Source organism: Streptopelia decaocto (assembly GCF_964273445.1).
Source record: "Streptopelia decaocto genome assembly, chromosome: 2".
Taxonomy (NCBI): Eukaryota; Metazoa; Chordata; class Aves; order Columbiformes; family Columbidae; genus Streptopelia; species Streptopelia decaocto.
In genome coordinates this window covers 76386333-76402293 of record NC_138655.1, presented here as the reverse complement: position 1 = coordinate 76402293, position 15961 = coordinate 76386333, and the positions used below count along the sequence as shown (strand labels likewise).

General features: G+C 38.2%; 1 protein-coding gene across 1 annotated transcript in view; it reads left to right on the top strand.

Annotated features, from left to right (window-relative positions):
* CTNND2 (catenin delta 2) overlaps positions 1-15961 on the top strand; it is a gene marked incomplete at its 5' end in the record, with an annotated part of 536051 nt that overhangs the window by 426660 nt on the left and 93430 nt on the right. The window contains 2 exons of the mRNA XM_082045132.1: positions 7752-7869; positions 10365-10550. Of these exons, the coding sequence (XP_081901258.1) occupies positions 7752-7869; positions 10365-10550 (304 nt within the window). The remainder of the gene's footprint in view (positions 1-7751; positions 7870-10364; positions 10551-15961) is intronic.

The window sequence follows — 15961 nt, the reverse complement described above, 5'->3', positions numbered from 1 at the left end:
AATAGATGGGACTTTTTTGTTATGTACATCGCTTTACATTTATGTATATTAATTTTAAAGTTTTGCAGTACTTCCCTGTCAGCACTGAGCTTATTAGTCTGAATAACGGAGAATCTTCAGCAAACTTCCATTTCATTGTTCATCTCCTGTTTCTGGCAGGTTATGAATAAATCACTCAACTGGTGGCCACTCTCTATTGTGAGAACTGACCTTTTATTTCCTATATTTTAACAATTATCTATCCATCTTCCTATGGTTGCTTATTCTTCTTAAAGTGTGTTTGTTAGAGACCACGTCAAAAAGCCCTTTCAAAAGTGAAATAACTATCAGTCTGTCCCTTATCTAACATGCTTATTACTCATGCATTTTGTTTTCAAAGTGCAAATGTAGGATTGTGAATCAGTCCTTTTGAGTCCCCCTAGCATAGCTGATTTATTCATATGTCTTCTACTTCTGTATTTTATTGTGGTTTGCTATAGTTTATAGCATTTTTCAACATGCTCTGGTATTTACATTCTTCTGGTCCAGAGATACCACAGTGGTTTACAGTCAGAGTTTGTACACTGCTTTTATGGCACTATTAGATAACAGTGAACAGTTCTGATGTGACCATTAGAGATTCAAATGGTGGCCTCCTAAGGCCTGCAAAGTGCTACTGGTCCAGTACAGTGTATGCTGAAGCAAAAGTAGCAGTTAAATTATACCTGATACTTTTTCATTTAAATTCATACAACCTTGTGCTTTTCAGTGGAAAAGGCAACCATTCGAAAGTCTTAGGATTGGCCAGTTTATTGTGTGCCCTCAGATAAAGAAGAAAAAGGAAAAACTCTGCTGAAAACAAAAGTCTACTTTTCCTTATCTCTAGATTTGCTTCAGTCTCTGGACTTGAGGGAGCAGCTGTGTGGTGCTCAGCTGCTGGCCAGGGCCGCCACACCACACTGCACCACACCACGCTTGTGTGCAATAGGTTTTGTAGAACTCCATTTGGCACTGTTACAATACTAAACAGAGAAAAATATCTTCACATGGACATCTTTAAACTGTTCCCATTATGACCTTCAGAGTCTGCACTGCAGCAGCCTCTTCCCAAGGGCAATAAGTGGCACAATATTTCAGCTTTTACCAGCTGAATGAACACTGGTCAAACTGACTCTGACCTCCTGCAGGTAATGCATTAAAAGCACTATATGGTTAAACAGCTGAGCATAAATGAGTGTGATGATTTTTATGGGGCCAGATACTACATATCAGAGAAATTAAATACAAAATGAGAAATCTGCTGCAGGCGAGATTTTTTTATACCATCATTTAAAACATTTCCTGAATACACTATATGTAATTCTGTGCACCGTATTTAAGTAGAAGTTGCACTTCAAATGAAAACACATAACAAAAGGGGAAAGCGGGAGTCAGAAATATTTTTAGTTTCTTTCAGATGAGGCCATGATTGAGTATACCATGAACCCTTACCAAAAATATTTTATGCCATAAAATTTTGTTTATTTTTTTAGGGAGACAATTTCTTTTAAGATGTTTATTGTAGTTTATGTTCTTTCTACCATATATCTCTTCAAAACATATGAAAATTTATGTTAGAACTCAATTGCTTCACAGATCACACTGAGCAGTCATTAAAAACAGTGCATTTAGCCTGAGGATTGGACATGCAGAAGCACAGCAGTAAAAGCTACCTGTTGAGTGCTTGACTGGGTAGGCTAATTACTCTGATGTTTTGAAAATGAAAGATATGGTTGTATAATCAAAGCTAAATCACATTGTCATAGCATTTGATAGAAAGGTTAATAACAAAGACTGCACCCACATTAGACTGTCAGATGTTTGTCTAATTGCAAAGTATGCTTTTACAGCAAAATGAATATCTAAGTGATAAAGATCTGGAGCCAAATTTCTTGCTGATATGAATTGTTTTTTCTTCTTTAATTACAGCTGAGCAATTCTAATTAATAAGAGCAAATTTGCCCCCAAACTTGTATCATTCTTAATCCACATGCTGGACTGATAAATTGTTACTACTCTGAAGACTAACCTATAGATAAAGGCAGCTATAACTGGTATTAAGAACAGTTATCAAGAAGAAATCTTGCTGATCTTTCTAAATACTGCATTTAACTGTCATTCAAATAGGTCAAAATTGCAAGGAGATTGTGTGACAGTGACTGAAAACTCTATTTTAATTTCATATTACCTCCGAACAATAAGCTGATTTTGTAATCAGTAAAAGCCTAACACTTAGAAGCTCCTAATACTGAGGGTGAACCATCTTGTGTTTTCTTATTTTTTTGTCTCACTGCCCTGTTTAAATTTGTATGTTGTCTGAGAAATAGCTATTCTTATCAGCTAGTTTAGTTTTCAGCAGTAAGGGATTATTTTTAGAAGTCTTATTGTACAAATAATGATAAAAACATTAGAATTTATCTAGAAGTTATAGTAGTAACCATAACTACTACAGCTAATCTATTTACCGTATGTCCAAAGGCTGCACTGAATACGTAGAGATAAGCCAATGTAATTTGAGGTCTAGTCCATTATAAACAGCCCTTAAAACTGTATAGTTGTCAAGGGACTGCTGATGACTGTGCGCACACTTGCTGGATACGTGCGTGGTGCTGGTTGCCTCTTTTTTCTCTCTGTGTTACTATATTAGACCCCTGCAGGAAAGAGCATGAATGCTCATAGAAACAGCTGGAAGTTCACAGAAAGAGCGAGAGCTCTTACATGATCATCTGCCACATTGCAGACCAGCTCAGAGGATCATCACCACCGCCTGCAGCCCGCAATGGGACTGGGGATGCCAGCTTGCCACCAAGACATGGCTCTCTGTCCCTGGAGGAGAATCCTAGTCAATCAGACAGCAATAAAAATAGGCAACATATAAGAAAGCACATGTAGAGGAGGCCATTATGAGGGATTTTTATTTTATGTACCTGTTTTAAATATGAGTATTTAGTACATCAGTTGCAACTTGGTTACTCAGTATATTCCTGAGGGCTTTTCCCTTGCTAGATGTCCTCAGGGAAGCATAAACACGGTTTCTACAACATAAATGGAGTTTTTTGACTTCTTGGTTTACATAAACTTTTCCTTCTTTCTGTGAAAAATCTGGGTTTTGGTGGCTATTATAACAAGTAGAAGGCCGAAAAAGATCGAGGCTGTTATGATTTAGTCCTTCTTACACAAAACTTTTTAGAACAAAGCTGCTGCATGCATCTGAAGTTTCATACCAAAGATAACTTCCAAGTTCCACCTGGTTCAGGATATTGTCCTTCCTTTGTTTGTTATTTCTTACATTACACCGGTCCGTAGCAAAAATGCTACGTATACTAGATATTAAACATGCTTTCTCTTTTTATCGTGGGACCTTAAGGAAGACTCATCCTGATTTTGTCTTTGCTGAATATGAATAACTGGTTCTCAACAATTATCCTGCGCAACTGCCGTGAGATCTGCAGGCTGCAGACATGCAGCCGGTACAGGAAAGATCAAAGTACTTGACGTGGCCTGAGCATGTTCAAGAAGGGCAGGTGCTCCTGCAGGTACTTCAGTTCTTTCTTTGAGACCTGTAGGACTGTCACTGAGAATAATGTCAACAGCTTGCTAAATGTTCCCATATCCAGAGGGGATGTGTCTCAGTACACTGGCTTTCAGATGATCTTTCTGTAGAATTCCATGTCCCTCCCCTGGGTGAGACAGGTGGGCTTGGCACCACCTATCTTCCCCACCTCAAATCCTCAATAAGTTAAATAAGTTAAGTGCCAGTAAGTAATAAGTTAATAAGTTAAGTAATAAGTCAAATAAATTAAGTGCCAGGGTTGACAGGAACCAGGTGTGTATAGCACAGAGCATTCCTTTCTACCACACACTTCGTATCCATAGAGTGTTGGAGTGACACTCCTTGTTTGGAGAGTCATACCTGCTGTTAATTCTACCAGGTGATGACATGGTAGCTGTGATATATCCTCTCATAAAACTGAAGCTGGATTATTGTAATTTTCTTTCCATTCCTAGATTATTGACAGAATCAATCTGCCATTCATTCAGAAAAGAGCTGGATAAGCCACGAGTCTGAGCTCTTGTTCTGACTTTCTGTGCTTGATGTTCCTCTCCTGAGAAGAAGCTGTTTACATTAGCTGGTTTTTGGAGATCTGAGTGGGATCTTCTGGTTAAACTGAGAGTTATTAAGCACTCTGTATTCTTGGTATTCCTCTGTGAGTGGATTATATTTCAAATTAATTTTACTGGTTTATGGAGGTCTACAGGACTCCTTGTCCTGTTAGACTCAAAATGTCAGCCTACACCTGATGACTCTCTCCTCACATATACCCTGTGAGTAGAGCTTCCATGAAGTATCAAGATTTACCAGGCAATCAAGGTTTCGCTGGGATGCCTTTACAATGGAAAAGTTTGTGCTGTTTTTTTTTTCCTGAAAACCTGTATACTGTGTCTCCACATGTTTTTAAAAATGCAGAAAATGTGCCTTCACCTTTAAAACTTTTTGAAGAGTGACACTAGAAAAATACGTGCTTACTTAGTGAGACATTTTACCAAAAGCAGATACTACTAACGCTCCAATTTGAGGTTTGCACAGTGACCTGTAAATTCACAATGACAAATCATGTCTTACTCCCTGTCACACTGGCAGCTACAGCATGGTGAACTTAACAACAAGAAATAAGAAAATTAAGATGGCAGCATGTTTACTTCAACAGCTCAAGTAATCTGGAACCTGCTCCTCTTTCCCAGAACTAACTAACCCAAACATGGTGATATTAGAGACCCTCTGTGAAAAATTTTGGTTAACAATGATTCCTTCAATAGAGGTGAAATTGGAATAGTTAGACAATGGGATGCATTTACTTTTAAATAATCAAATTATTATTTCTGTCAAAATGTTGATGTAGGGTTTGGATTGGCGTTGTGTTTTAAGCTATTTCGCATGTGAATAAATACACCCAGTCTGACGAGGGTTGTAGTAGGTATGAGTCAGTGCAGAAACTAGACAGAGAGTTTTATAAGAAAAGGAAAAGCAGTCATAGGAATTTTGTCTATCCACCTCTTGATTATAGAAGCAACTGGAGCATAATGGGGAAGGATGATAAACAGAAGAACTGAACCCGACAGCTCCTTCACACAGAGCAAAGAAATGCATTTTCTGTGCAAGATGTGCTCCTGGTGTGTCTGTATTACTTTGTATAAAGGACTCATATTCTTTGTTTGGCTGGAAATGAAGGAGGCAGACAGCTCGCAGCTCAGGGACTGTAAGGTTGTCTGCATCGTCGTCTTGGTGAGGAGCAGTTTTGTGTGAACTGAAGGAGCTGAGAGGCTGCCAGTCTCTACAGGCTCTGGAGAGTCAAGATGGCATGCATTTGGCCATGCTATAGAGAAGGGGAAATCACCTCAAGGAAAAGACTGGGGGAGAACATATTAAGAACTATCTCTGAGTTCATATATTTTCAAAGCTTGCATTCAGTGTATGTAACCATAGAAAATTAGGAAAACTGGACACGTGATGTTAATACAGAATATTTCATCTAGTTCTGTTTCAAATGATTCAGTAATATTTCTATTTTTTTTTTTAATGGTGCAAGGAAAGGTGGTGTGCTGAGAACACTTCCTCAGCATCCTCCTATTGTAATTTGTGTAGTCATTCTTTTAGGGCTGGATACAGCTCTCTCCCTATCCCTATCTTCCTGGAGAGTAGAAGAATAGAATTGCAGATAAAAGAAGTCCACTAATCCCTCTTGTCCTCACTTCCCAAGCCCTACTCCACAATGCACTTTTCAGATCCATGATTCTTCTTCTCCTGTATGTGATGCCCTTCAGGACTTTTGGGCAGGGCTGGTGCCTTTAACAAGGGGACAGTCTACTCAAAATACACCTCAGCCAAAGGCCGCAGCCTGAAAATATAGGGCATGGGCACTGTTTTGGGAAAACCATGTTCTGTAATTTTACGTTTTGATTTCTGTCATCCAAAAGTAAGTCAAAAGTTTCCATCACTTCAAAGGGAGAGGCAATGGAAGACTTTTTCCAGCTGATGCTCTCCAGACCCCAGTTTCTAGATGACAGAAGAGGGTTTCCCCATAAGCTGGAGGAAAACTACTCATCTGCTGTTCCGACAGCAGCAGAGAGGGGAAGAGGTATGGAGTTCAGGGACCAGAAGAACAAGACAACACAAAACTTGCAAGTCATTATGAAGGGAGTGTATGATTCAGGATCAACTGGGGACTGTCAAAGAGAATGGAAAGCATGAATTTATGTGCTAGGGAGATAAAGGAATCCATTCTAGTGCTCCTGGGCTTTGTGTTTCTTCGTTAAGCTGTCTGCATAGGTGAAGGGAGCAGTATGGAATTAATTGGGGCAGTTCACATGTGAGAGAGGAGAACTAATTAGGACCGTGTGGAGATGCAAGTATAGATAGAAAATTATGTGTGTTTAGGGAGAAGAATCAATCAGAAACCAGCATTGCAGGAGCTGGGGGATTGTCCAGTTAGGAGAGTATTTGATTAGGAAAACCCTTTGGTGTTTTTGGGGGAACAGAAATACTTTTTTTTTTAGATGATAAAGAGGCAGAACAGGATGAAGTAGACAGGAAATTAAGAATTGAGAAGAAACATATCCTTAATTTCTCTCACCTTCCTCCATCTAAACTTCATTTGCCACTCCCAGGATTCTTGTCCTCTTTCCACGTCAAACGCAAAGGCTGAAAAGGAAGAAAGTGCCTTCCCTTCTTCACATATCAAAGGGCCAATGCCCTCTTTTCTGTTTCCCTGCATTGAAATTAAGTACTTGGGGGGTGGGGGGGAAGCTATAGATGAGCCACATCAGCAGAGGATTGTTTTCTCCTACTGATGGAGATTATGTAAAAAGTTTTACCATGTTCCTGAGATTGCTAATTCACCTATTTCCAAATCATAAGTGCTGTGCAAATTTGAATGCAGTTTTTCTCTGGGAGGCTTGATGTTAGCATGTATAGATTCTATTTATATATGCTCATTCATACATATTTATTTCTTTATATATCAGTATTTTGAACTTTATGACATATGATGCTATCTAGTAATTTTTGTGTGTGTTTTTATAAATATGTTCAAAAGGCCCTCTGGCCCTGCCCGAGGAACACGATTATTATAATAACTTGAGGTTTTAAAATTTGCATTGTAAAACAACTTGTGAGTAACTACGTAAAGAGAAGATAGAGGCCTTAATATTCTCTGAAAATGAGAGAGAAAAGCAAACACTCATGTAAAATGAGAAGCAAGTGATACCAGGTGTTTTACGTTATGCTTTGATAATATTTTTCTCTCAAGAGCCCTAACTACTGGGCTCTTCAAATCCTAGGAGATTACTTTTGCAAAGCCTGATCTATATGTACATATGCACATTTGAAAAATGCTTTCTCATTAATATAAAGCCTACTTTTAAATAAAAAAAGGAAGAAAAATGATCAGCCCTTATTCAAATTTTAGCAGGCCATAAGTCTCCCAGCTCAGGTGGGCGCATGCTGCTTGGCCTCTCAGCCCCTTCTTGTGGAGAACCTGATGACTTCCATTTGTTCCCCTCCATGTTACATTTCCTGAGCTCATTCACAGCTGTCTTCATTATTCACAGCTCTGAAGTGATGGAAAGAAAAAAGAAAACAAGCATTTTACCTGTATGTTAATTATGAGAGCATTTTAGATGGGAAGGTGGGCAGGGGAGCCACGGAGGTGGTGACTCTTCTTGTTGCCTTGCAGGAATGTCAGCTCTGCTGGAGAGGAGGCCCGCAGAAGAATGAGGGAGTGTGATGGCCTGACGGATGCATTGCTGTACGTGATCCAGTCTGCTCTGGGGAGCAGTGAAATTGATAGTAAGGTTTGTCATCTTTGTCTTTTCAGGAGCAAGAAATCCAGGTATTCAGGGTACCTCACGACTGTAAAGTCACAGGTTGTTTAAAAAAATGCATTGTGAAGGATGCCTTAGCACAGCATAATTTAGCCCAGTTTTTTTTTCTCTTCTGTTGAGCTGTGTATTTTTGTGTGCTAAGTGTTTTATTTGTGTCTACCTGTGTTGTGTACACAGGAAGGCATGTCATCCTCTCGCTTGAGTTATTAAAGGAGAAAATACAATAGTGGCTTAAGAAGAGCAAATATGTCATATGCTGTGTAAACTTTTACGGTAAAATTGATTTTCAGTATCCAGTATGAGATAGAACTAATAAGAGTGTGGTAGACTTACAAGACAAACAAACCCCCAAAAAATTGGCAGTTTTGCAGTACTACCTACATTATTTCCTCTTGGAAGGGGATCAATAAATGCTTTCAATAACAACCAGTTTAAGCTGTATTTTTGTCATCTTTTCTGAAGTACTAGGATATGAACGTGCTTCTCCAAAGGTAAAAGTCACTGCCTAAGTAAAAAGACTTCAAGCATCTGTAATACATTAAAATATTCCAAATAAGAAGAAAAGGCTAGTTTCAAATACCTTTTCCTTTCAGTACGTGGTGCTGAATTGGTGTTCTAGGGTAACCACGGTCCATTTGCAAATGCGTAAGAGTTGCAGGAGAGCAGCCCTTTACACAGCAAAACCTTAAAGCCCACTGGGCTTGTACTTCTGCTATCTGTAGGAATGGGGAATACAAACACCCTTGACGATTCAAAGCTGCAAGTCAAGAAGGAGTGAAGTCTGTCCAACTGCATCATTAGAACCAGCTTTTGTGGCTTGTAGAAGTTCACTTTAGTGAAGAAGGCATCAGCTTCATTTGAGCCTTGGATGTTTCCTTATCGGTTTTTAGTTAGAGGTAGCATTGTCCTCAGGGTAGACTCAGCTAATTTGTTTTTGATGTAATGAGAATTCCAAATATGAAAACTATTATTTGTAAAAACAGGAATTAAAATTTAGAACCCTAATCAACAAATGCAAAGCTTCAGCACATTATGCCTGTGCAGAGGTAAATATTAGCAAGAATGAGTAAAGAGTGAGTAAAATTCACATATGGAATTGTTAAAGAAAAGTAGAAGAGGCATTAAGCTTTTTAAACAAATTATGGTCACTATGAGGTCTGCAAAGCTTTCAGATGTGAAAGGTACACTGAGAAAGCTTTCTATACACACATATATTTCTACATATGTTTATGTATTTGGTTGGAGATGTCAAATTAGTACAAGTATAATATGAAATTTCATCTGTGTTAAAAACCAAATAAATAAATACTCCTATCTAGGTGAGTATGAGTTCAATATAATCTTTGGAACTTAATGTCATCTTAAAAAGCCATGTGCCAAATGTATACCTGGCATAAGCTCGTAATATAGGAAAGTAAATGAAGCCCCATCTGTTTGCCTTACTGGTGAATATAGCAGAATATGGTAGGGCCAGAGGCCTCACAGTCATTCCATTCTGGTTCAACGGAGCAACAGAGCTGGGATGTAGTGACTATCACTTTTTATTTCCATGGAGCATTAGGTACAGTTGAAATAAATATAGATAGGTACAGACTGCATTTATTAACCATGCTTTCCCTGTCTTTAGAAAATTAAGCCCATATACTTTTCTTATTAGGAACAGTAAAACCCAGTTGAACTAACTAAATGACTAGGCTTCAAGTAAGTATAAACTGAACTTCTTTTAGACTTGCAGAAATTGTACTGAGTTAAAAGTGAATTTTCTTCCACTGGGTCTCACTCCATTGCTGGATTCCTGCCAGCATCTTCTACAGAAGGCACAACCTATTAGGGGACAAACAGATGAAAGGGAAAGGCCACCCTTAAGGTATTTGCAGCCTGGCTAGAAGCAGTAAAAGCAGCAAGACTTTCAGATTTCTAGTTTTGCTTCTGGAACTTGAGATACATCATCTGGTCGTGCTACAAGAACTTGTGAAATGGAACTTGGATCCCATTTTTCTCATCATTTACATAACATTGACACTAGAAAAATATTACTTATGGCTTGGTTTTGTTTTCAAAACAAAACAAAACACTATTGCCATTTTCTGTTTATAGCATTTTCTATCCAGTGAGGTGGGAGCTTGCTGACATTCTGTGTGTGTGTTCAGGTTATGTTGGTCACTTTTTACCACTGCTTCTGTTTCAGATAGGGCTGCAATGTGAAATGCAGAATGACAATAAAAAACCTCACACAAAAAATATTGCCCAAACAACTAATTTCTTTCCATAAAAATTTCTAAATCTCTAAAACTGTAGTTACCTGGGGAGCACTCTGCAGTGAGCAGATAATAATTGTACTGGGAAAATGTATGCACAGACATTGATGATATTTCTTCTGCTTTATATATAGAGTGAATAAAGGAAAGATTTTTCACTTTTTTTCTGGTTTTGTTTTCTGTATTTTTTTTTGTCATGATTTTCAGACCGTTGAAAACTGTGTGTGCATTTTGAGGAACCTCTCATACAGGCTAGCTGCAGAAACATCTCAGGGACAGCAGATGGGAACAGATGAACTTGATGGATTACTCTGTGGTGATGCCAATGGAAAAGATGCAGAGAGTTCAGGGTGCTGGGGGAAGAAGAAGAAGAAAAAGAAATCACAAGATCAGGTAATGAAAGTTACTTGCAGCTGCATTGCGAGTAGTTGAAGTGCCCATCATTTAAAATATAAATAATTAATGCACTCTATTAGAAATAAAGTGCATGATGCATAATATACTAAACACTTGCCTTTGCTAATTAGCTGAGAACTTAAAGCAGACTATGGTTTGAGTAATGAAAGGAAATGTTTGGTTGAGAATGTTGCACATTATGTGGTGACGCCTGGAACTGTAGTCATGGGTATGTTGTGAATGCCATAAATACTGTAAACTGCTCAGTCTATTAAAGGAAGCCATTTATAATGAAAAGTGTAAGTCTTAACATTCAGCTGTGTGCTGGTTTGACTGAAAATGAGTTAATTTTCTTCACGCAGTTAGAAACTTTTCTCTTCCAAAGCTAGCACAGTCATTATTTGGACTTAGTTTGAGAACAAGAGGTAACACCCCAGAACAGAGTTAATGTTTTTAATTGCTCTGGTCTGAGAGCCAAGGACACTTTGAGCTCTCTGCCCACAGACATGAGGCAGCTGGCAAGGGGGGCATGGATGGGGCAGAGCTTGACTGACATCCAGACTGATTAATAAGAGTATTCCATCCCATTAGCATCATGCTTCATATTTACGGAGAGCTGGGATCTTCCAGTGCTCTCTCACTTCTTTGCTTTCTTCGCTCTTTTTGTCAGAGTCAGTGGAGTTCTATTTGTGAAGTTTAGTTGGGCCTTTTGCCATCCTGCCATTTTGCAGAGGTCTCTGGGCCTTTCTGCCTTTTTTCTCTCTTCTCTCTCTGTGATTGGCTGTTGGGACCAGGTGCTGTTGCCTGGGAGTGGCTGCTCAGTGTGGATGGAGTTTGTGAGGATTTGCATTGAGTATCTTTTATTTTAGTTTCTAATTCTATTATATATATTTTTTTCCTAGTAGTATATTAGTATTTTGTTATTTTATTAAACTGTGTTTATCTCAACCTAAATTTCTCCCATCTCTTTTGATTCTCTCCCACATTTGGGGGTTGGGGAGGGGGTTGAGTGAGCATCTGTTGTGGTTATATTGCTAGCTCAGGTTAAACCATGACAAGGTGTAATCTGCATGTACTTTATCCTGTACTTCCACACAGCCACGTGTGTGTAGAGAGGCCTTGCTGCAAGCAAATATTGGGCTTACATTTTTATACTTGTTTGCTTCAAAGTTAGTCTTGCACTCTGCCTCTACATGTTGAGACAAAGCTGTACAGAACTGAATCAAGAAATATGAGAGAATGTTTAAAGAGCATGCATATTTTGATATATTTAATGTTTTTACCAAACAAAGATTGAGAGGTACAGTGTTGATAGCTTCCTCAAGTTATTTGAGGTGCTGTGAGTTTTTATTTTAGGTGCGTTGACTTTTGAAGTGACTTATCTCCTTGTTTTCACATTAACAACTTAAAATTTCTGGAATGTTGGCAATGATATTGCAGAGAAAGATGTTCTATCAGTACACACACTAAATAGCCATGGGAATGGCTACTGATTTATGGACTTTTTCAAATGCCCTAAGTTGGCAGCAAGTAGGTCTTCATCTCTTGCTAGACTTAATATTTTCCATTGCGATTTATTTCTGTTTCAGATTGCTCAAAGGAAATATTAATTTGAGTCAGCAATTAGGTGCACAGAGTATTTGCATATATTCTGTAAACCCGTATTGAAAATATTCCTGAGTTCATAAAGGTAAATTGTGTTAATGTGGAAAAGTTATAGGAACATTAACAAGCTGTGATTCAGGTACTGAAAAACGTGGCATTCCTGAGTAGCAAGACTTCAATTTCACCTGCTCTTCTAGTTAAACACTGCAGTCATCAGATAACTTGAATTTATTATGACCATTTGTTAGGGTTCCTGTATTAAGCTACAGTGAGATAAGAAGTGCCAAAACAAACTAATTTTACTCCATATAGCAGTCATCATCCCTGTTCCTGAATTAACACTACATTTGTGGTTATTCAAAGTGCAAGAACAAAAACATCACGCCTGGATATGGATGGGTCATACTGCAACTCGCCTTTTTCTTTTGATGCTCTGTTTACCAACACACACGTGCACACACACTATATAAGGTCTTTTTTAACTCTTCCTTTCATATTCAGTCATTTCTGGATCTCAGGTTCATACTTTTAACTCTCTACCACTGTGTGTTTCATTTTTCCTGTCAGACTTCTCTGTACTTTAGAGGTTTCCTATAAAAGATCTTTCTCCAAATCCAGGCCAAAGAACTAATCTCTTTTGGCAGATTTCCTTTACAATATATGTGCTTTTGCCTGCTCTTAGATATCTTTTGTCTGTTTCTATGAGCATTCATTATCAGCATGTAGCATGATAAAGGTCCTTTCAGATCTGCTTGTGTTTGTCTAATGGAAGGGTTTGATATAATTTTTAAAATCCAAAGAAAAGTAGAGCGATGCACATATTTTCAGGTGTGTGTTCACTAGGGTTTTCTGCTGCAAGGAAATAAATTTACCCTTTCCAGAACTAATTTTGTGGTCCATAGGACCATTTGCCTTACAAACATTAGAAATATTTTTCAAATTCCTTTTCTTCTTTCATCTCATTTCCTTTAAAACTGGACAGCCTACCCTATCTTGCTATATACCAGTTCTCACCTGCAGTTATTATTCAGTTCAGGAATTTAAGGGAGCCTTGTGCAGAGTGTTTTATTCTCACCCCTTGATCCTGGACTTTTGTTGATGACACTAAACATTTTGGAATGTTATCAAGTTAACTAGAATACTACTAGAAACAAATGTGACTGAGGTCTGTCAGCAAGATTAGCATGCCAGAAACAGCTCTCTCAAATTACTCTCATAAACGGGAAAGAAAACCAGAAAGTTTTTCACGTAACTATGCCTTTATATTAATAGCATAGAGCTTAATCCTCAACTCAGACTGGGATAAGGGGAAAGGAAATTTTATCATCCATTTATTTTGCAAAATTGAACACACAGCTATTTTCAGTTGTGGGTTTTGTGGTTTTGGTTTTGGTTTTGTTTTTTTTTCTGGAAGCCACACAGCCCAAATATGGAGGGGAAAAAAAAAATTACTTTTGCTTCTTTGGCTCTGTCATTGTCTTGCAAATTTTCAGGGCCCAAATACATCAATTACTACTGAAAAGTAGGACTAACTGGAAACACAGATCACTTTCTTCCTCTGGACTGTGTCACAATCAGGAATACTCTGTTTACTATTCCGTGTGTCAAGAAAAATCAATATTCTTGGATGTTTTGTTGGGGTTGTTTTTTTTTCCAGGCAAGAGTCTTTGACAACAGGATCAACTTGTGTTCCTCAGGTTAGTCACAATTCACCTCATCTAAACTAAGCTCATCAGCACTTTCTGCAGCTTGCAGGAGAATGTTTTCACTTCTCCTTTAGCCATACGTTGTCTCCCTGTGTGCTGACTGCTGCCCTGTATATTGCACATGTACATGTTGTTTTACAGTAATCTTTTCATTTTTCTGCAAGACTTCTAAATTTTTCCAGGTAATGCCTTTCATAACCTCTTTGCAGTGTGTAAGCTATTGCCTGCTGCTTGTTCTGTCCCTCAGAACAGATCTTATGCTGTCCTCGGGATGCTATTTCTAGAGCACTCATTCCTTTAAGTGCCTCAGCAGGGAAGCTTTTATGCCCTGAAGTATCCTATAATACAATTCTGAAGATCACACTCATCAAGGACAGTGTTTTACATGTAAATAACCAAGGCATACCTATGGAATCTTCATAGGGTGCAATGATTTACAACATCTGAAACACTGAAAGCACTGCGCACCATGGATTTGGAACCTGTGGAAGGAAACCTCAAAGAAATGGAAGATGAGAAGGATATAAAAGTAGTCAGTTACCCAGATGCCCTGTGAAGAGATGGCATTGAGCTTCAGGCTACTTTTCATAGCTCATTCGCACTAGACAATACAAACCTAGTGAGCTGCAGGAAAAGTTCTTCACAAACATAAAAACAGATCTTTCTTCAGGCTTCATATTATTGTCACTTACAGATACACAAAGTAGAGTTTAGCCCATGATTAAAACTCCTATCATTTACCTGTGTGATTCCTTTAATTCTTGAGAGTTTTGCCTGTCCTGCCAGGCAAAGCACAGGGCACAGACACATCTTTAAGGGTTGTGACATCTCAGTACAGGGAAGCAGTATCCAGTTCTGCAGCCCACTACATTTTATTAGGATGGTGCAAAAGTAATTGAGGTTTTGGACCATGAATTTTAAATCATTATATTATATGTCCCCCAAAATATGTGTTGAGTGTGTAGGTATTTTTTCTTTTTTTGGCAGCACATGAAGGTCTTGTATAATAAAACTGACTGTCTCAGTCTTCCTCAGAAGATAAGGTTTACAAAACAGCATGTGGAAAATAGTTCAGATTTTAGTGAATACAATTGTGATGTTTTCCTTTTACAGTATACTTCTTCAGTCCTTCACTTAGTTTCTCAAGTGTGTATTTTCTTGAACTCCTTCCAAAGTGTCCGAGATGGACATTTATAGGGTGGTCTTTATTTTTGAATAAAAGTATTCAACTTATCTAAAAGCTGCTAATAGCAAAACTATTGTAACTGGCCAGTTACACCAGTTGGATCATTTTAGACAGTGGCTGTGGATGAAGTTGCAGCTTTCTGTACTTAAAAAAAAATTTTAAAAAATTCCCACACACAGCTTGGCATTTCGTTTCCTAAACTATAAACCAGGAGAAACCTTTAATATTAAAGTCATTTTCTCATTGGCTTTCTCTGTAAAGAAAGTAGAAGTTAATTTCTTTGTTTTATGATTTAGGAAACCGTTATCCCTACTTGTCTAGGTTATATTTCAGTTCTAATCGCACATAAGTTACTTAAGGTGAAGAACAGAACTGAGTGGTAATATAAAATGTGTTTTTCATTGAAAAGTCTTTCAAGAACAAATTGGAATATATTTTTCATTAATGACATCAGTTGTCTATACCGATGCTAACTTCTCTACATCCTGAAATCAGGTAAGAGATGTTTCTTTGTTCAGTTCATAGGTAAGTCTAATGACACCTTTCAAATTACTTTACTTAGGGATTTCTCTTAGGATCACAGGAAGCAAGTTTTCTCCTGATTTCAGAATAAAGGTGGGTGGTGTTGTAAGAGCCCTATCCTACCATAGCTCAGACACCTGAGGCATATGCTTTGTCACGCAAGGTTAATGCTGGAAGAGAGACAAGCCTTCTAAAGATTTGTGAGAAAAGCCAGGTATAGCACTGGTACTACCTATGGAAAAACCGAAAGCAAAACCTCGGTAAAGGCTTCAGGAAAAAGAGACTCCTCTGACTTTCTTTCTGTCTCATACCCGAAGGACTGTAATGCCCTGCTGTCACCATTGTTATATTCTCTCTGCGCCTCACCTGTGATCTGCTGTTACTGAGCC